The sequence below is a fragment of the Prionailurus viverrinus genome, chromosome B1, assembly GCF_022837055.1.
Source record: "Prionailurus viverrinus isolate Anna chromosome B1, UM_Priviv_1.0, whole genome shotgun sequence".
Lineage (NCBI taxonomy): Eukaryota > Metazoa > Chordata > Mammalia > Carnivora > Felidae > Prionailurus > Prionailurus viverrinus.
This window is the reverse complement of record NC_062564.1, coordinates 40,323,196-40,344,482: the sequence shown is the minus strand read 5'-3', so window position 1 is coordinate 40,344,482 and position 21,287 is coordinate 40,323,196. Positions and strand designations below refer to the sequence as shown.

The window sequence follows — 21,287 nt, the reverse complement described above, 5'->3', positions numbered from 1 at the left end:
TTGTGCAAGAAAAAAGCAGGCACATACAGAGACTGAGGAGTAGATAAAAGAAGATGAATCTGAAGCCACAAAAACTGTGAACAAGCAGCAGCACATTATGAAGAAGAAATTTGTCAACATCCTGTCCCTTTAGTGATTAGCAGAAGCTGGTTTCTGGAGCCAACAATCCAATGAACTGTTCCCATTTCTCCTACTGTATCTACTATATCTCTATCCGAACACAATAAAACTCTGATCATGAGGAAACTACCAGCTATTGCAGTGGAGGAAAATTATGCAAATATTACACACAAAAGCAGCTGGGTTAACAATGGTAATGTAAGAAACATATAAAGACTTGTGCTAGAGTCTTGTCACTCATATTTTCAGAACTATCTTCTTTCAACTCCTTAAAAATCCTAAATGATACTGGGGTAGCTTCTTGAAATTTGCCTTTTCTTCACTTTTTTTTTTTTTTTTTTTTTTACCATTCTTCCATGATTATCTTAATGAGTCACTTGACCATATAGTCCATTCACAGGCATCATCGACACACATTTTTATTGACTTCTGGAAGTGGATGCTGCTCCACAGCCTTTAGGAGACTTCTTGAAGGAACAAACCTGGTTCTTTGGTCTCTGAGGACATGCTGAAATTAGGATTCTCTCTCATACTCAAAGATGACATGGATGCAAGCCAAACTGTGCTGTTTCCAAGGTAAGATGCCTTAAAACACAAAGAAAAAAAAAGTTAAAAATCAAACAGATTTTGAAAACACAAAACTCTAATAAAGCAGTACAAATTCTCACAGTATTTACATTTTAGCTAAGACTGAAAAATAACTGATTCAAATAAAAAATTTTTTAATCTTTCACTTTAGCATTAAATACTGTATTTTTCAAAAAAACTTTAACAGAGCATCACAAAATACACAATAAAAATACTGCAAATAATGGACAATTCCTGAAGTTAATAAAAAAACATGTTAAAATTATAAAGAAATTCTGGTGATTTACCGTTTAATCTTTATCCTGGCCAGGATAGAAGATAGGCTATGAAAAAATATTATTTCCCTATATTCATATATTACTTGAAAATTATATAACAAGCATGGTTTATAGTCAGCTATAAAATGAACTGCTGAATTGACTTGGAAAATTTCTTCCAGCCCCAAAATTCTGAAATTACATATCATCTGGTGATACCAGATCTTGGTACCACTGAACCAGCTCTAGGTAAGGCAAGTCATTTGACTTTGCCCAATTTTCTTATCTATAAAATACACAGCTGGTACCTAAGGGGGAGGTAGGGACTAGGATCACTTGCAGATGATTTAAAACACAGACGCCCAGGCGCAGCTCTAAAGAATCTGAATCTCTAGGGGTCAGCTAAGGTGTCGCTTATTTTCATCATAAACCCTGGGTCATTCTGATGTACACTTCTACTTAAAGAACAATCGCACTGGATCACATTCAGGATCCAGCTCTACAAACCTAAAATTCATAAAATGGGGCAGTAGACATTTTATTAAATTATCCCATATTGATAGAACTAAAATAAATGAATTAAATAAATTCATATTGATAGAACTAAAATAAATTAAATTTCTCTTTCCCTAAAACTCCCCATTCAGAGAAGAACCTGAAATTAAGATTAAGGCTAACAGGCCCATTGGATAGACATTTCGACATAGATTATTTTAACTCCAATTATTTCTTGGGATATTTAAATAGAACACAACTGTGGGACAATGTTCACAGTTATAAACTGCTTCTATGACAGGTCATCCCAAAATATGTGCTGGTATGAAAATGGAAACAGCAGGTCATTTCTTCACTGACTCCTATTACAAAGTACCCCCAAGACAAACAACATGACCTCCTACCCAGCAGAAACAATCTATAACACAGAATACTATACCTGCAGAGCGTGTGTCCTCCCTGGCCGCTAACCAGGTTTGTAGCCCATGCTTCATTCAAGGGCACTTCCTCCTCTGATTCCTGGACAGTGGGTGTGCTGATGTATGTACTCCCCTATCTGTGGAGTCATTTGGATTCAGTGTCTCTTTTGATGCCCAACACCCCCAAAATAATACTGTCAGCTCCTGACAAAAGGGACACAAAAGTGGGTTTTCAGAGAATACCATTTTTTTTTCCATCTTGCTGGATTTTGTTTGCAGCCCCTCTTCTAATTCCACGCAGCTTCAAAATGACTTCACTCCAGGTATGTCACAAAATCAACAGCACAATTTTACATTTTTTTTCCATCAAAGAAATATTACTAGAAGAGGCCTCCTGGCCAATAGTGTTCTGTACTGCCCAAGACAAGCTGAACAAGTGGATCAAGATTCCACATGAGGCCACAGCAAATGGATATAAGTGCACAGGAAACCTTCAGGAACACTTACGTTCTGGTAAGTTACTACCACTGGGGTTTAAATCTAGTAAGTGTTTAAAAAAGAAAGGTAGTAAGATATCAAGTGTTATTCAATATTATATTTCACGTTTTCTGACACTAAATTAAAAACTTCAACAGTCATTATCCTACGTCCTGGTGAATCACTGTCCTTGAATTCAACACCTACGGAAGAGTTATAATCCTCATTCAGTGTTGAGATTCAAAATTCAGTTTCTCTCCCCTTGCCTTTAGTCATTTCAAAATGTAGTGTCCCCGGAACCATTGATCAACCACTTCCATTTGAAAAATTCAGCACTGTTTCTGCAGCTCAGTCCTTGCAACCTATGCTACTTTGAAATTTGAAAAAGAGAACCTTTTACAGCCAAGAAACTAGTGTCAAGTTTTAGATCTGTCTTCTTTGATCAAGAAAAACTCCCCAGAGAAAGGACACTGACTTGGGGGCCAGACTGCCTGGGCTCATATCCAGTCCCCTTACTATATGCATTGTGATCTTGGGTAAGTGATTTAATTACCTTGCTGGGTCTCAGTTTCCTCATTTTAAGAAATGGGATTATAACTGTACCTACTTCGAAAGATTGTTGACATTCCAACAAATTAACACGCAAAGATTCCTGAAACAGTATCTGGCACATTTTAAGCACTACATAAATGTTAGCTATTATTTTCACTTTATTTTATTTAGCTGCAAATTCTCATACTGTTTCACATGTGCACACAATGTCTGCCCACCTAAAATAGTACCTACTTGAAGAATGGAATCACATGCTGAATATCTCTGATGTTTCCCCTAGGGTATCTAATATTCACTCAATAAGTAAATACAAACCTACTCTGTATATATTATACTGGATGAATAAGGAAAACATAGTACCTTATATATTCTCAGCCCTCAGTAGCCTTTATTTTAGGTGGGGAAACAAAACATGCAGAAAAACTTATTTAACAGTATAAAGCCATAAGGGATTAAATGCCAAAGTATGTGGTATAAACAGCTAACATTTATACCAGTATACATTTATACTGGGCTTATCGTGAGCTGCAGATTCTGTGGAGAAGGTAAAGCTGGTGTGGCCCTGCCCCTAAAGTTAAATGGGATCTTTGGTAGTGGAAAGAAGAGAGGACAGGATTCCAGTGTATTTGGGTTCATTCCACAAACAGTCACTGAGTACCTTCCATGGGTCAGGCTCTGTTCTAGGGTCTGGAGATAAGGCAATGAATGACAGAAAAGATCCCTGCACTCTGGAGCTTTAAAGGGCACTCCATGTGAGAGCCAAGTTTTGAAGTAAGGAACGAGAAGAGCTTATCTTCCAAAACGATGAAACAACACTGGTTAAATGCCTTACAAACAGGAGCCAATGCCGTCATTATGGTCATTCTGACTCTCCAACAACAAATATACAGAAATGGCTGTGGTGAAAAATTCAGTAACTTTCATGTACTGTATTCTAAATGTTCCACTGTTTATAAAGCACATTAAAGGGATACTCTCCAGATTCTTGGATACAAATATCATAGAAGAGATTTTAAATACATACGGTCAATACCATTAGAACGGTTTTCATTACAGAGGCCACTGGAGGCCTAAATTTTGCCCAAATGGAAAGCCTATTAATGCTCTGCTGTACACCCTTGTGCTTTGTCTCCACCCTCCACCCCATCCCTTTTCCTTTCTTTCCTTGATCTACCAGTGGCTGCCCACAGCTATCAAGTATCTACTAGGAAAGTGCCTAAACATGCGAGTGCTGACAGGAATCAGTTAGTCACAATGGGTGGAAACATTAACTCCAAAAGAAACTATGTGCATTTTTTTCTTCTTACATCCTTCCATTGATGACAACTCTCCACTCTGCCCCTCCCCCCAAAGAGAAGGCCCACAGGCCCACAGGGGAAAGGAACCCTCTTATAATAGTGACTGGCAAAGCATTTCCAACCTCTCTCTCTCTCTCCAACGATGGACCACTAGAATCAGGAGACAGGTTAAGTCCAATATACTCTCATCACAAATGAGACACATTTCCAAGCACGTCCCTCATCCTCTCCAGTCCTTTTCAACCTCTTCTACTCTCAGAAGATGCAAACTGTTAGACCTTACCATCATACTCTCATTGTTATGCCTATACAAATCATTACATTGTATTTTTGGAAACACAAACTTTCAAAAGGGCCATTAAGGTTTCCCCCAAATTTACCTTTTTCCAATGTCTAAGAATAACCTGTTCATTGGATGACCATGATATGTAATCAGAATTTGGATAAATATGAGACACAGGACTTTAGAAACTATTGAATACCCAAATAAAGAGACTAATTGCAGTTTTATGCAATTTTAAAGCCATCTTCCAACTTGAAAAACACATTCTTTTACGGAGTCATTTTATATTGCCAACACCCTTCTTCACAAAAACAGAAACAGAAGTAATTAATGTACATACTCCATATTTGGATCTATTCAAATCAAACCCATGTATTCACAATTTCTGAGCAAACTATGCCTATGCAAAAGTTATCCCAGAAGATTAAATGATAAAGCACATACCATTTGGCAGAGGCCTGGCAAACAAGTACTCAACATTACCCATTACTACTGTTCCTAATTTTCCAACTTTAGAGTCAAACTGAATGGTTTCTATTTATAAATTACTTACATGAATATATAATGTATATATAATACATAAAAGTTAATATGTATTAATACTCTAAAGCTAGTATATTATTGTACCAAGCAATGTTCTTCATCCAGACAAAGATGAGCTTAACTGTAACAGAATGAGCCACAAAAAAGGCAGAGAAAACTTGCAAAGAGATTTGGGTTAAAGGTTAGCTCTTAACCTCTGCTTATTAAGGATACAACCGCTACAAGATCTGGTATGAATTATAATTAGCAGTCAGCTGATCCTAGAGAACTAGCTCAACATAAATAGTTAAGACCTCAAGCGTGTGGACAAGTGGCCATTTATTCCCAAGGTTGCTACCAACCACTGAAATCTGATTACTTGAACACTGATGCTGAAATCCTGCATAAATTCATTAACTCTTATGGTAGAAAATCCATTTTCCAAATCTATTTCCCAAGGAAATCTATTTTACACACAATTTTTTTAATACACAAAAATCACTTCAACTGACAATACTGCGGCATCCTGGGCACATCCAGTTTTTAAAACACCTCAACAATCTCAGCCACGCATCATTTATTAAAAGGGAAACATGGAAAGATAATTTGGAAAGCCTATGCTTTCTTGACTATTAAATACTAAAAGTAACTCTACGCCTTCATTACGAAAGAAGAAAATCTCCGTGTTTCCCAGCTTAATCCCGATTCGTGAGACAATCAATGCACATTCCCCCCTCCCACGCTGACAATCACGCCCGGGGCGCGCCGAAGTGGGGCGGGCAGAGGCATGGAACTCCCAGGTAATGACCCGTCCCCGCTACTTCTCGCTCGGTTTTGGCACACAACCGCAACACCCACGTGGACTTCCAGGCGGGGGCGGCGAGACCCGCCGCCAGCACCAGAGCCCGCCACCCCGGCCCGCACAGCCCTCCCGCGGGGGCTCCGGGCTCCGGGCCGGGGGCTCGCGGAGGGCGGCGCACGGAGGTGACGCGCCACGGGGGAGGGGAAGGGAGCCCGGCTCCACTCACGCGCCCGGGGGCGGCACCGGGGCCGTCGCTGCGTCGCTCCCGTTCAAAAACTGAAAAGGGGGGCGGGGGGGGGGGCGGGGGGAAAGACCTGGCTCCTCGTTTCATCCGGAAACCGGCGGGCCGGCAGGAAATGACGAAGGCAGAGGTCGTCCAGGTCCGGTCGGTAACCGGGTCCCGCGCGTCCGGCCCCGACTCTGGGGGAAAGAGCCCCGAGCGGAGCAGCCTGGCCGCGTGCCGCCTCCGGAGCCAGCAGCGTGAGTGGACCCGCGTCCCGGCGCCTCCCGGGCCCCGGGCGGGGCCGCGTCACCCGGCCCCGCCCCCCGCCCGCGCGCCGGCCCGCCCCGCCCGAGACTCGCGGGGGAGGGGAAGGGAGGGGTCCGCTACCCGCTCCGCGCCCGCAGCCCTGGGCACGGAGGCTCCTACGAGTCCAGCCCGCGCTGCGAGCCTCTCTCCGGGTCGTAAGGAATAGTGAGGCTCCGAGGGCCAGAAACGCAGACAAAAAGCCGAAGCAGCCGCGACGGCCGCGCGAGCAGGGGGTGGCCGAGACGTCCCCGGCGCGGCTGGAGTTTAGCGCTAGCGTTTTAAGATTGAGCCCCGCGCAGCCTTCGAGCGGCGGAAACGCAAAGGATGTTCCTGGCAGCTCTGGAAGCTACCTGTGGCCACTTAGTGGGAGAGGATTATATTTTATACCCTCTCGACTGGATTTCCTTCCAGGAGGAGCCGGTGTCAAGGAACCGGGGTCAAGGCTGGAAGGGCTCAGGTTTAGAAGTCAGTTATATGTGACAGTCAAGTTGCCGCTCCACTCCCTACTCCCTACTCGCTCCACTCCCTACTTGCAACTTTGGGCAAGTTACATAACCACCACTACCACCTTCCCGGTTTCTTTCTTCTGTGAAATGGAGCGTTAGTGCCTCACTATTGCAAAAACTCAATATGTGGACTGCCCTACATATAAGCCCTCAAATGTTAATTCCCTTCTTCCTCTTGGTCGAAGGCCTGTTACCTTGTACCCTTCTGCTTTAGGAGCCCAAACCTTTAATGTTTCAGAAGACCGAGAAAATTACATTTATGCAGTGGATTGTGTTGTAAGCAACTCTGTAAGTGATGCCAATCTGAATTTTTATCAAGATAGCAAAGCTCTAAGTGAGAGACAAAAATGTAATATTCAAGACAGAATGACAAGTGATACTCCATTTTAGAACCACCTAGACATGGTATCAGGAAACTGATTTTAAAACTTATGATACAGTCACTTAATCCCCGGAAATTTTCTCCTAGTTTTCAACCTAGAAGTTTATCAAACGAAAACCAAGCTCTAGTTGTCATATTTTGGGAACTCTGTCTCTGGATACTAACGTTTTACTTGGGACTTAACTAAGGTCATCCTAGAATCCCCTTACCGAAATTGTTCAAGCATCACTGCACAGGAAAAATATGTGAAAAAAGTTCAGTTTTCTCACAAGAACCCTGAACGATGATCCAAGCAAGTGGCTAGCCATAATAGTGATCTTGCTGAAACTGTGCATTTTGCTTTAGAAGGCTGTAGTGGTATGTAGTCACCGCTTAGCAAGTATGTATGGGTACACTTGGTTAGACTGTAGCGTGCTGGGAGGTGACGGTCATAGTTCAGGCCACATGTGGGCCATGGGTCTGTACTATGACTCTGGGCAAGGCCATTCCTTCTTCCTGGTAGTCTTGCAAAACCATGCCATTGGTCATGATGGAGGACTGGGCAGGCAAGGCCTACCCTCAGTGCAAATCTTTCACAACTACAGTGCTAAAAATAACTCAAGTGCCTGTCCCTGGAACTGTGGAATGGTAGTGTCATTGCATATCAGCGATGTTGTATAATCCATGTTGTTTAATTCATGTTAAAATTTTACCATTCTGGGTCAGTAGTAATTCAAAATCCTCTACATATAATTAAAGACTGGCATATTTGTAGCAGGATGAAGACAAGCTCTGTAGGAATACACCATTTATCAAGGGGCCCATGAACAGAATTTTGTGAAATATGGAAGCAAGAAACTAACCTGGCTCAGATCCATTCAGGTGTTAGAAAACAGGTAGGAAACACTTCTATGATTTGTCAGACAACGGGCACCTGCAAAATGTTCCAATGGCCGCTGCTGTATGTTCACTGTTTCTTCCCAAATCTGCTAATAGCTCCCAATCTTGAAACCTACCACCCTTGTGCAATCGTCCATGGCTTTCTGCAGCATCTCAAATCAGATATCCAAAGTCATCTCTTTTTGCCAAAAACATGTTTGTTGTTGTTACTTTATATTTTAGCACCAGCAAAATTCTAGATTCCAGAAATCATAAAGACAATTACAGTCTCGTGTCTTCCCAAAGTTTCCATTTCTAAAATAGGCTGATCACTTTCAGAGAAAGTCTGGAGTTCAGTTTTAAGAAATAAGAGTTAAAACTGTAAATATGCCAAATCTCCCTATATCTCCTACTCCTTTAAAAAAGAAATCCATTTCCAGGCTTTAATATCAAGGAATTAGGTATGGTATAATGCTTAAGTAACATCTAGATCTTGCATCTACAAATTTTTATAATTTAACGTAAGTTCTGTTTTTATTACTACTTGGCCAATTTTTATAAGATCAATCTTTGTATTCATCAGACACCAACAGAAATTTAAAGAGATCACTCTTAACCTCAGTGTCTAGAGTTTAAGTTAAATGAGCTCTCATGACACTCACTTTATTGTAAATGAACATAGGATGTCCCCAAACATCTGACAAAAACTTCAGGTGTCAGCAGAGAAAACATGCCACCTGGTTTAGGAGCAGACCTCTGGGGAAATTTTATTCATTTTATACAGAGGTAAGCTATAAGAAAGAAAGACTGCCTTTAATGCACACTTGTTAACACTGAGCCAGATCTACATTGCAGAACATTTTGGAAGCTTACAGGAGATTGGAGGATAGTTTGTGCAAGAATGTCTGCAATGCCTTCATTGTTGTAGGATGTCTAGAAAAAAATTGCAAAACAATTTCTTGGACATTTCAGATATTCTTTTTCTTGGAATTAGAAAATGGCTGTCTAATTCTTAGAAACTACATTTATCGCCTATAACTTGTTCAATTTTTCTCCTTTTCATATAATGTCTAAAACAATGCTTTTTGGTTTTCTTTCACGTATTAAGTCATTTTACTTAGATTTACCTGTATGTCCAACACAAGGGAGGCACTTTCAACTAACTCTCAAACACCAAGGGGACACCATTACTCTTTTACTTGCTATTTGAAACACTTGCTATTACCACTCTTATTTTCTGTGAGAATGTAGGAAGAATGCATTTCCTTGAATAGAAGTCACAGCTGTGTAAATAGCAAAAAGTAACTTTTACCCCATAGTTTCTTTCAACCACATTTGGCCAGGAGGCCAAAACTAGATAAAGCTTCAAACTTTCCCACTTGAATGGGAGGCAAGTGAAAGAGCATAGAGATTAACTAGAGTTTTAACCTACATGTGGAAGATACAATGTTTCAAAATCAAAAATAAGGGGAAATACATTTCATGCCTTAGTTATCTAGCCCAGGGGTTGACAAACTTTTTCTTAAAGGGCAAGATTATAAATATTTTAGGCTTTGAGGGCTGGAAAGCAAAAATCAAGGGTACTATACAGGTGCTTACAACCATTTAAAATATATCCACTTAGAAATGTGAAACCATTCTTGGCTCCTGGGCCATCCAAAAGCAGGCAGCAGCCTGGAGTTGGCCAGGAGGCCATATGTTTGCCAGCCTTTCTCCAGATGGTCATACCACCACTAACTAAAAGAACCCCTGTTCTCTTTTCTTTCTTCTAGCCCCATGCCTGGAGGTTACGGAGTGATGGGTGACGATGGCTCTATGGATTACAGTGTTCATGAGGCCTGGAATGAAGCCACCAATGTTTACTTGGTAGTGATCCTTGTTAGCTTTGTTCTCTTCATGTATGCCAAGAGGTAAAGGTTTTAGTATTTCAGGGTTGATAAGAAACTGGGCATTTAAAAGGTTTACACGTTTGTTTGTTCCAAATTAAATGCACAAAAATACTGCATTTATGCATTATTGCAAAATTGAGCATTTTTGTTCTTGCTATGAAAGCACTATCATTCAGGTCTGTCCTCGAGCTCTGGACACCAAGGCTTGGCTTTGAAGAGCCCACTGCATTAAGAGTTGGAAATTTTGGGGTGCCTGGGTGGCTTAGTTGGTTGAGGGTCCAACTCTTGATTCTGGCTCAGGTCATGATCCCAGGGTTGTGGGAGGAAGCCCCACATGGGGCTTTGTGGCGCTGAGTGTGGAGCCTGCTTAGGATTTTCTCTCTCTCTCCCTCTGCCCTCTCCCCATCTTGTGCTCATGCATGTGTGCTCTCTTGCTCTCTCTCTCTCTCTCTCTCTCTCTCTCTCTCTCTTTCTCAAAAAAAAAAAAAAAAAAAGTTGGAAATTTAAGTGCAGCTCAGGTACCCTGACTGGCTTCTATCATTTCTAATGTAGCTCAATTTTATCATCCAGCCTGGGCCCACTGTCACTCTAGGATGAGCATTTTATTTTTGGCCAACATGCCTGAAATGCAGAAACACTAATTCCTATGTATTAAGCAATTCTCTCTTGGCACATGTTAAGTTTTCCCTTCTGATTCTTGTGCATGACCATATCATAGCACTTACTGAATAATGTTGGTATTATCTGGCTACTTGTCTGTCTGTTCCACAAAAACTTCAGTCCCTTCAGGACAAGGGCTTTCCCTTTTAACCTTGTGTCCCTGGTGTGCCACACAGTGTAAATCCTCAATAAATATTTCCTGGTTTAATTCCAGGTGTTGTAGCATAATTTAACTATTCTTTTTCACACACCATGGCTCCTTTCCTTTAAGTACAATTAAAAAAGAGAGAGAGAGAGATGGGTGCTTTGAAGAGTAAAAGCAGTATTCACTGGACTGAGTTGCTTCTCCTTAGGGCCCCATGCTCTTCGGTATTCTCTATGCAGGTTAAAAAGGCATTAGATATGTTAGAAGGTATTTGATAACTGATTTAATTTCTCTGCTGGTTATGGGCCTGTTCAAATTTTCTGTTTCTTCCTGTTTGAGTTTCGGTAGTTTGTGAGTGTCTAGGAATTTGTCCATTTCTTCCAGGTTGTCCAGTTTGTTGGCATATCATCTATCATAGTATTCTCTTATAATTGTTTATATTTCTATGGTGTTGGTTGTGATCTTTCCTCCTTCATTCATGATTTTATCTATTTGTGTCCACTCTCTTTTCTTTTTGAGAAGTTTGGCTACGGGTTTATCAATTTTTTTATTCTTTAAAAAAAAACAGCTCTTGGTTTCATTGATCTGACAACAATTAAGAGTCCTGGGTCAGATGGCTTCCCAGAGAAATTCGACCAGACGTTTGAAGAAGAGTTAATACCTGTTCTTTTCAAACTGTTCCACAAGACAGACATGGAAGGAAAACTTCCAAATTCATTCTATGAAGCCAGCATTACCTTGGTTCCAAAGACCCCACTAATAAGGAGAATTACAGGCCAATATCCCTGATGAACCTGGATGCAGAAATTCTCAATGAGATACTAGCAAATTGAATTCAACAGTACATTAAAAGAATTATTCACCATGATCAAGTGAGATTCATTCTTCAGCTACAGAGCTGAGTTAATATTTGCAAATCAATCAACGTGATATACAACATTAAGAGAAGGAAGACTCAGAATCATATTATCCTGTCAATAGATGCAGAAAAGCATTTGACAAAGTACAGCATCCTTTCTTGATAAAAACCCTCAAAAAAGTAGGGATAGAAGAAACATACCTCAACATCATAAAAGCCATATATGAAAGGCCCACAGTTAATAGCATCCTCAATGGGGAAAAACTGAGAACTTCCCTCTAAGGTCAGGAACACAACAGAGATGTCCACTCTCACCACTGTTGTTCAACAAAGTACTGGAAATCCTAGCCTCAGAAGTCAGACAACAAAAAGAAATAAAAGGCATACAAATTGGCAAAGTAGAAGTCAGACTTTCACTCTTCACAGACAACATGATACTTTACATGGAAAACCCAAAAGACTCCACCAAAAAACTGCTAGAAATAATATGTGAATTCAGCAAAGTCACAGGATAAAAAAATCAACATACAGAAGTCAGTTGCATTACTACACACCAATAATGAAGAAGCAGAAAGAGAAATCAAGGAATCAATCCCATTTACAATTGAACCAAAACCCATAAGATGCCTAGGAATAAACCTAGGCAAACAGATAGAAGATCTATATGCTGAAAACTATAGAAAATTTAGGAAGGAAATTGAAGAAGACACAAAGAAATGGAAAAACATTCCATGCTCATGGATTGGAAGAACTGCTATTGTTAAAATGTCAGTATTACCCAAAGCTGTCTATACATTCAATGCAATCCCAATCAAAATAATTCCAGCATTCTTCACAGAGCTAGAACAAACAATCCTAAAATTTGTATGGAACCACAAAAGATCCTGAATAGTCAAAGTAATGTTGAAAAAGAAAAGCAAAGATGGAGGCATCACAATTCTGGACTTCAAGCTGTATTACAAAGCTGTAGTCATCAAGACAGTATGGTACTAGCACAAAAACACATAGATCAATGGAACAGAATAGAGAACCCAGAAATGGACCCACAAACGTATGGCCAACTAATCTTTGACAAAGTAGAAAAGAGTATCCAGTGGAAAAAAAAGACAGTCTCTTCAGCAAATGGTAATGGGAGAACTGGACAGTGACATGCAGAAGAATGAAACTGGACCGCTTTCTTATACCATGGACAAAAATAAACTCAAAATGGATGAAAGACCGAAATGTAAGACAGGAAGCCATCAAAATCCTAGAGGAGAAAGCAGTCAACAACCTTTTTGACCTTGGCCACAGCAACTCCTTACTAGACATGTCTCAGAAGGCAAGGGAAACCAAAGCAAAAATGAACTATTGGGACCTTATTAAAATAAAAAGCTGCTGCACAGTGAAGGAAAGTCAGGAAAACTAAAAGGCAACTGATGGAATGGGAGAAGATGTTTGCAAATGACCTAATCAGATAAAGAGTTAGTATCCAAAATCTATAAAGAACTTATCAAATTCAACACACAAAAACAAATAATCCAGTGAAGAAATGGGCAGAAGACATGAATAGACACTTTTCCACAGAAGATATGCAGATGATGCTCCACATCACTCATAATCAGGGAAATACAAATCAAAACCACAATGAGATACCACCTCACTCCCATCAGGATGGCTAAAATTAACAACTCAGGCAATAACAGATGTTGGTGAGGATGCAGAGAAAGGGGAACTCTTTTTCACTGCTGGTAGGAATGCAAACTGCTGCAGCCACTCTGGAAAACAGTATGGAGGCTTCTCAAAAAATTAAAAATAGAACTACCCTACCACCCAGCAATTGCGCTACTAGGTATTTATCCAAAGGATACAAAAATGCTGATTTGAAGGGGTATACGCACCCCAATGTTTATAACAGCATTATCAACAATAACGAAAGTATGGAAAGAGCCCAAATGTCCATCGGCTGATGAATGGATAAAGAAGTGTGGTATATATATACAATGGAATACTACTCAGCAATCAAAAATAATGAAACCTTGCCATTTGCAACAATGTGGATGGAACTAGAGTGTATTATGCTAAGTAGAATAAGTCAGTCAGAAAAAGATAGATATATAATTTCACTCATGTAGAATTTAAGAAACATGACAGATGAACATAGGGCAAGGGAAGGAAAAATAAGATAAAAACAGAGGGAGGCAAACCGTATGAGACTTTTAAATACAGAGAACAAACTGGGGGTTGCTAGAGGGAAGGTGAGTGGAGAGATGGGCTAAATGGGTGATAGGCATTAAGGAGGGCACTTGGGATGAGCACTGGGGGTTATATAAATAATGAATCATTGGGTTCTATTCCTAAAACCAATACTCTACTGTATGTTAACTAACTTGAATTTAAATAAATAAATGTAAATTTTTTTAAAAGGCATTAGATAGTTCAAATTAATTAGTAATCAAAAAATAATTGATGTTTGGCCTGGAGAGCAGGTCAGAACTCGCACTTCTTCTCAGACAGGCAGGTTTGCCTTTCCAGCCACATGACCCCTGGAGCAGCTGGCCCATTGACAGCCTGGACTCCAGGGTGGCTGAGAGAAGGCTCCACACACCATCGCCAGTTTACTTGCAGGTAACAGCTTTCTTCCAAAAATAGCCACCACGTCCCCCCCCGACCCTCCTGTTTTAAAAGCAGAGACATACTGTTGTTAGTTTTAAGTAGATGGACCCGCTAAGGTTATGCAATTGTATTTAAGAAATATGGTGATCATTATTTTCCAAAATTAAGGTCTACTCCCATTCTGTTTATTTGCTAACCCAGTAATTTAGCTTTATTTGGATGACACCAGAGGGAGGAGAAAAATAAGATGTTTTCTTGTTTATGCATTTTCCCATACAGTATTTGGCTTTTGGTGAGAGGAAGGAGTGGAAGTGCAATGAAAGTACATCTCTTTGTTGTATTACAGGGATGTTTTCAGCTTTCTTTTCTTTCTTAGAGCCCTGTGGCTATACATGTATAGCTTCGTGGTTTTTAAGGAAAGAAAGAACATTTGAGCCAAGGAAGCATCTTACAGATACAAAAGAAATGAGCGCATTGTTACTTAAGTCCTTTTTTTTAAAGTTTATTTATTTTCAGAGCGAGAGAGAGAGAATGCAAGTGGATGAGGGGCAGAGAGAGAGAGAGAGAGAGAGAGAGAGAGAGAGAATCCCAAGTAGACTCTGCACTGTCAGCACAGAGCCCAATGGGGGCTCGAACTCACAATTCACAAGATCATGACCTGAGTGAGCCCAGGTCGGACATTTAGCCATCTGAGCCACCCAGGCACCCCTTAAGTCCTTGTGATGTATCTGCTGATTACTATGGTCCTGAGTTCGTTACAGTCCAATAGATATTAATACAGATCTCTCTTCTGTATTGGTTTTGTGTTTTAGGAACAAAAGGAAAATTATGAGGATATTCAGCGTGCCACCTACAGCAGAAACTTTATCAGAGCCCAGCTTTTATGACACAATAAGCAAAATTCGTTTAAGACAGCAACTGGAAATGTATTCCATTTGTAAGTATATTCTGTGCTGAACTGTATATATAGACATGTTTCAAATAGATTTTTTTGGAATTGAGTTCAGTTAGCAAAGGTTATCAGAAATAATTGATAGTGCCTTTTTTGGATGATGAGCATGGTATTGGCAAAGGCAGATCTGCCATGTAGTTGATGCTTCAGAGCCCTCTGCTTGTATGGGACCCTTCAGGACCCTGAGAACAGCCCTAACAATGTGTTCATATGATGATATTTTTATGTTTTGCAAAAATTAGTTATTTTACCCATCAGCTAAGACTGCTGTCTCTTCCTGCTCTAATTTGCCCTCCTTTGCACATCCCTCATGTGGAGTAGCATTAAGTGGCCAAGAGCATTTGGGGATGTGGCTGAGGGGAAGTTGAGCTGGAGCTGCATTTAGTTTGGGTTTGAATTTTGTATTTATGGAGTTTGCAGTCATTTCTATTATAATTAAATTACTGCAAGCCAAAGCAATATAAGAATTGCTTCTAGGAATGTGGCATGTGATATCAACGTGCAAGGCTAGAAGTCATGTCTCAGTGTGTCATATAGTACTAAACACTGTCAGTATGTATGTCATGGAGAAGAAATAAAGTTTAAAATGTATAGAGTCATAATGAAATGTACATCTAAGCCACAGTCTTTTATGCCACCATTTAAAAGAATGAGTTGTGGTTTCCAAGATATATTATTAACTGAGAAGAGCAAGATAAAATAATATATATACTAGGATGCTACTCTTTTAAAATCAAAGGACCAAAACATCCTTTGTATTATCTATGTCTAATATAAATGTTCTATATAATTATGCAAGCATGGAGGAAGGCTTGGAAAGATATGCATCAGATTATTAACATTCATTACCTTGATGGAGACTGTGTGGAATTTAAGGGGAAAAGATTGGACACTTTTTAAAGCAGTTGTCTACCGTAAAAAATTAAGTGTGTATGTATGCATAGAAAGATGCAAGAAAGAATGATCAGCAAGATATCACTACTATGTGTCTCGGGCAAAATGGAATTTCAGGTGAAAATATACATGGTTACGTGCATATACGTGTATGTACACACATAAACACAAGTAGAACCTCTAAAATCTTAAGCATAAATGTTATCCTGAAAACTAGTAACAGCAATTCCTTTAGGGCAAGGAATGGGGTGGGTAGCCACAGGATTGATCAGGTAGGAGGAAGATACACTTTTTACTGTTTCCTCTGTTCCTTTTGCATTTTGTACCATCTGCATATGTTACCAGTTCAAAATAAGAAGTAAAATTGAACATAGCAGCATTACTCACAATAGCCAAAAGGGAGAAACAACCCAAGTGCCCTTGACAGATACACAAAATGTGATATAGAAATCCAATAGGATGTTATTCAGTCTTTAAGAGGAAGGAAATGCTGACACGTGCTACGGCACAGATGAACCTGAGGACGTTATGCTTCATAGTGATTCTTATTATGAAGGGAAATAAGCTAGTCGCAAAAGAACAGATATTTCACTTAAAGGAGACAAATTCGTAGAGACAGAAAATAGAACGGTGGATGTCAGGGACCTGGGGAGGAGGCAGTGGGAAGTTATTGCTTAATGTGTGTGGAGTTCAGTTGGGGATGATCAGAAGAGCTCTGTAGGCAGATGGTGGTGATGGTTGCAGAGCAATATGAATGTACCTAATGCTACTGAACTGTGCCCTTAAAAATAGTTAAGGGGCTCCTGGGTGGCTGAGTCGGTTAAGCATCCGACTTCAGGTCAGGTCATGATCTCACAGTTCCTGAGTTTGAACCCCACATTGGGCTCTGTGCTGACAGCTCAGAGCCTGGAGCCTGCTTCAAATTCTGTGTCTCCCTCTGTCTCAGCCCCTCCCCCTGCTTGCACTCTGTCTGTCTCTCTTTCTCTCTCTCAAAAATAAATAAACATTAAAAAAAAGAAATAGTTAAAATGGCAAAATTCATGTATATTTTACCACAATAAAAAGTTCTTTTAAAATAAAATACCAACAAAACAAAACACAAAGTAGAGAGCCAGAAGCTCTGTTTGGAAAATTATAAAGAATTAAGTTTCTGTTGACACCCAGTCAAAACAGAAGCTATCTCCTATTAGTATAGTAATACATTCAGTAGCATAACATATACTATTATAAACCAAGTATACAGTTTTTTTTCTTTTTTGATGGGAACGCCATAAAATAAAATTTATCTGAATTCCTGTGTTTGTAGGGTGTGTTAGTTTTCTACTGCTGCTGTAACAAATCACTACAAATCCAGTGGCTAAATACAACACAAATGTATGGCCTTACAATTTTGTAGTGTAGATGTCCTACATCGGTCTCACTGGGCTGAAATCAGGTGTCAGCAGGGTACTGTTTCTTTCTGGAGGCTCTAGAAGAGAGTCTTTGCTAGAAAGCTTCTGGAGGCCACTCACATTCCTTGGTTTATGGCCCTATGCCTCCGCATTGGGAGCCAGCAGCATGTAATCTTTCTGATCATTCTTCCATTTTTATATTAGTCCCTCTCTGAACTGAGGAAAGGTTCTCTGATTTTTAAGGTCCATTTGATTAGGTTGGGCCAGATAATCCAGGGTAATCTCCTCATTATAAGGTCCTTACCTTAATCACATCTTCAAAGTCCCTTTTGTCCTATAAAATAACATATTCACGGATTTAGGGGATTAGGATGTGAACATCTTTAGAAGCCATTTTTCTTATAAATAGTATATGTGTGGATTTACATGTTTAATGAATCCAATCACATTGGCTCATTCTTAGTGTTCATGACATCTATTCCTGACAAAGTCAGGCAGTTCAAAAGGAAATAGTAAATAAAGTTCTTTTTCTTAAAGATGACTCCCAAAATTGTATAAACTGTAGGCCACAAACTTTTGGATGCACCCTGAGTAGCATAAATAAATAGTGTCTCTTTCTTGGCTAGTAAAAACTTAAGGAGGTGAGTGAAAGTTTTAACTGTAGACAGTGAATGACATTTATAAAGATTTTAACCCTGTACTCTCTCCAGTCCCAGGTTAAGACCATTCTTCTTCAACAAACATTTCTCAGAAGTACAAAAAAACCCACAGAATGCATATCTGTTTTTTCTTCTAGTTTATATAAAAAAATTTTTTTTTATTAGTTTTCTTTATTTTTGAGAGGCAGAGAGAGACAGAGTGGGGGGGGGGGGAGGGGCAGAGAGAGAGGGAGACACAGAATCAGAAGCAGGCTCCAGGCTCTGAGCTGTCAGCACAGAGCCCAATGCGGGGCCTGAACTCACAAACCGTGAGATCCAGACCTGAGCCAAAGTTGGTTGCTCAACCAACAGCCACCCAGGCGCCCCTCTTCTAGTTTATATTGACAATGTTCAGTAATAAGTTTCTTAGACTTACAAGTTAAAATACAGTCAAATTCATTATGATGTGAACAAAAGCATTACTATCAGCTTAAGGTGGAAGTGGGAGATAAGAAAGAAGGAAATTGGGGCACCTGGGTGGCTCAGTCGGTTAAGCATCCAACTTCTGATTTCAGCTCAGGTCATGATCTCATGGTTTGTGAGATCAAGCCCCACTTTGGGCTCTGCACTGGCAGCATGGAGCCTGCTTGGGATTCTCTCTTTCCCTTTCTCTCTGCCTGTCCTCTGCTCTCGCTCTCTCTCTCTCTCTCTCTCTCTCTCAAGGTAAATAAACTTAAAAAAAAAGAAAGGAAATTATAAAATGTTAATTTAACTGTAATAGCTTAATTAATGTTTACACTGTTTTTTAAAACTGAATAATCCTGACATACAAATAATAAAATAAACATATAAAAATGAGTATCAGCAGTGCTGGGAAATTACAGGATCAGAAATTAATTTTACTTAATTCTACTAATTACTTAATTAGTTAATTCTTTACTGAGAATCATGACTTGACTGATTTAATGATGTTAGCTAATATTTTGCTATTTTTATTAATTTTATCACTTTTTTTGTTTTGTGTTTGCTTTGTTTTTTAATAGCAAGGAAGTATGACTATCAGCAGCCACAAAACCAAGCTGACAGTGTGCAACTCTCATTGGAATGAAATGACAGAAAATGAACAACATAAGTAATTGTTCAACAGTCTGGTAGCAAGCTCCTAAATGTACTAAATCATGAACAGCATTTTTTTTAACCCTATCATTTTACTTGTGACTTTCTTCCAGTTTTTTGTGTTTTGTTTTGCTTTTTAAAATTGCATCACCAAGTCATTTGTTATACAAATTTAAAAAAAAAGTCTCAAAGGCGTGGACACAGAGAATCTGTACATCCTTAGGAAGATAGAATATAACCAGAGATGGTGATTTTTACCTTGTGGAGACTTTTGATTTCTTCAGGATATGATCAGTCAGGAATAAAAATACATCTTTGGAGGTGAGAGTATGGAGCTTATGCCACTTTGATTTGAACAGTTTTGCAAAATTAAAAAGTAAAAATCCATTCATTGGAATAACATCCTCGATTGTATTCTGTGATGAATGTCATAATCAATAATGGACGCATTTGTGTTCTCACCGCTGTTATTACCACACTTGAATTGAATTAACTACCTTTGCTTCTTCAGAACTTACACAGGAGACTGTCTTTTCTACTATCCTCATGAAACAAACCCATCTACTAATTGTGGAAGCTTCCTGTGATTGGAATGTTTTCCCTTCATTGTGTTCCTGGGAGTTTGCCTTTTTTTTTTTTAATCCCACAGTTTCATTTCCACCAGAAGAGTTTCTTTGGACCATACTGCAACCATGCTGTGGAATAAATGGGCACCTCTCTACTGGTGTTAGCAACTTGCTTTTTTGGTCATGTAACTCTCAAGTTTAATGTAACTGGATACTTACACTTTTTTAGCATAATAAGCTTCCCTGAAGACTCTCATATCTTGTACCATTTTGTACCATACATGGAAGTGTTTTTACCAAATTTTTCCTATTTATTTAAATAAAAGTTGGTGGGAGATAGTTGCAGGGAAATTTCACTGTCCACATCACTGTCCAAGAATTAGTTTTTGAATCAAAGCTATTCTTAATTTTAAGAGTTAGAGTTAATATTTCAAGCACTGTTTCCTTTTCTCTTTATTGTGAAGTAAAGAACATAAATTTTAAATGAAAAGGTTTAGACCAAATAAAATTATTGAGGGAAATTGCATTTGTTTTTAAATTTTATATTATTCAAAAATGTCTATCTTGTTCAAGGTAAATTGTTGACTAAATGGAATAATTCTTGACTCACAAATGAGTTTGAATGCACTGCTGATACATAGAATAAAAAACTGACTACAGGATTGTAAACAGTTATAATTATGGGCCGGGAATAGCAGAGCAGCAGGGGGATGATCTCCTTAAACTTTGCTTTGCTCTTAGGAAAACCACCGTATATTTCTGTGAGCAGGAAATGTGATCAGGAGCAGGAGCAGTTTACTTGTGTCACTGACATATTGCACAATCTGGACAAATTACAAAAACTGGCTATTTCGGATGATTTGTAAAAATAGTGTACATAAATAAATGTAAATCACAATGAAATTGACTGGTTGTTTTTTATGTGCATCCACTAGATAGAGGCAGTCATAACTTAAAGCTAGTAGATCGTGTGGTGAGCATCAAACCTTGGCAAGGAAAAGGATGAATTCCTCCTCATTTTTTCTCTAAACCCAGCTGATGGGAATCACACCCCCCACTGGCAGGAACAACAACAAGTCCGCCTTTGAAGTTTCTTCTCTGCTTCAACAGCTGAGCTGCTTAAGGGGTAGAAGCCCTGTAGCCACACTTCAAAGCCATGCCAGTTGATCGTCCTGCTTCTGCACACACGCGTGCGCGCGTGCGCGCGCGCGCGCGCGCGCACACACACACACACACACACACACACACACACTGCCCCCACTGCATCCAAGGTTCAATAGAACTATTTTCTTTGGAAGAAAAATGGAATGACTAATAGACTGGTAACTAACACTTGTGTTCTTTTCCTGTTGCTTCTCTTTTAACTGTATAAGATATTCAGCAGTATGCACAGTTCAGCCTCTATTGGTGCACAGCTTCAGTATGTAAAATAATTGGTTGTTTAGCCAGCCAGCTGCACAAAAGGAAGAAGGTAGCCTCTGGAGGGCACAAGTG

General features: G+C 39.6%; 2 protein-coding genes across 14 annotated transcripts in view; one reads left to right on the top strand and one right to left on the bottom strand.

Moving 5' to 3' along the window:
* The window catches only part of SLC20A2 (solute carrier family 20 member 2), a 106,807-nt gene extending 100,544 nt beyond the window's left edge, over nucleotides 1-6,263 (bottom strand). Inside the window, exons 1-3 of one of the 7 annotated variants that reach the window (XM_047855332.1) lie at nucleotides 6,128-6,263; nucleotides 1,900-2,016; nucleotides 603-705 (exon numbers count right to left, since the gene is read on the bottom strand). The gene's annotated coding sequence lies outside the window, so the exon portion shown is untranslated. Of the gene's footprint in view, nucleotides 1-602; nucleotides 706-1,899; nucleotides 6,015-6,039; nucleotides 6,108-6,127 lie in introns of those variants that run through there. The other 6 variants (XM_047855330.1, XM_047855331.1, XM_047855334.1 and 3 more) reach the window with 6 other exon arrangements.
* SMIM19 (small integral membrane protein 19) lies at nucleotides 6,162-20,696 on the top strand. 7 transcript variants are annotated; one of them, XM_047855340.1, is made up of 6 exons: nucleotides 6,162-6,293; nucleotides 7,988-8,105; nucleotides 9,861-9,998; nucleotides 14,156-14,248; nucleotides 15,049-15,173; nucleotides 19,155-20,696. In XM_047855340.1, the coding sequence occupies exons 3-6, from the start codon at nucleotides 9,865-9,867 to the stop codon at nucleotides 19,217-19,219; spliced, it is 417 nt and encodes a 138-aa protein (XP_047711296.1). In that variant the 5' UTR covers nucleotides 6,162-6,293; nucleotides 7,988-8,105; nucleotides 9,861-9,864; the 3' UTR covers nucleotides 19,220-20,696. The 7 variants fall into 7 exon arrangements, with proteins under 7 accessions (XP_047711296.1, XP_047711299.1, XP_047711294.1 ...); XM_047855339.1 differs by having other exon boundaries at nucleotides 6,194-6,293; nucleotides 7,985-8,105; XM_047855341.1 differs by lacking the exon at nucleotides 6,162-6,293 and adding an exon at nucleotides 6,427-7,136.
* Nucleotides 20,697-21,287: the final 591 nt, after the last annotated feature.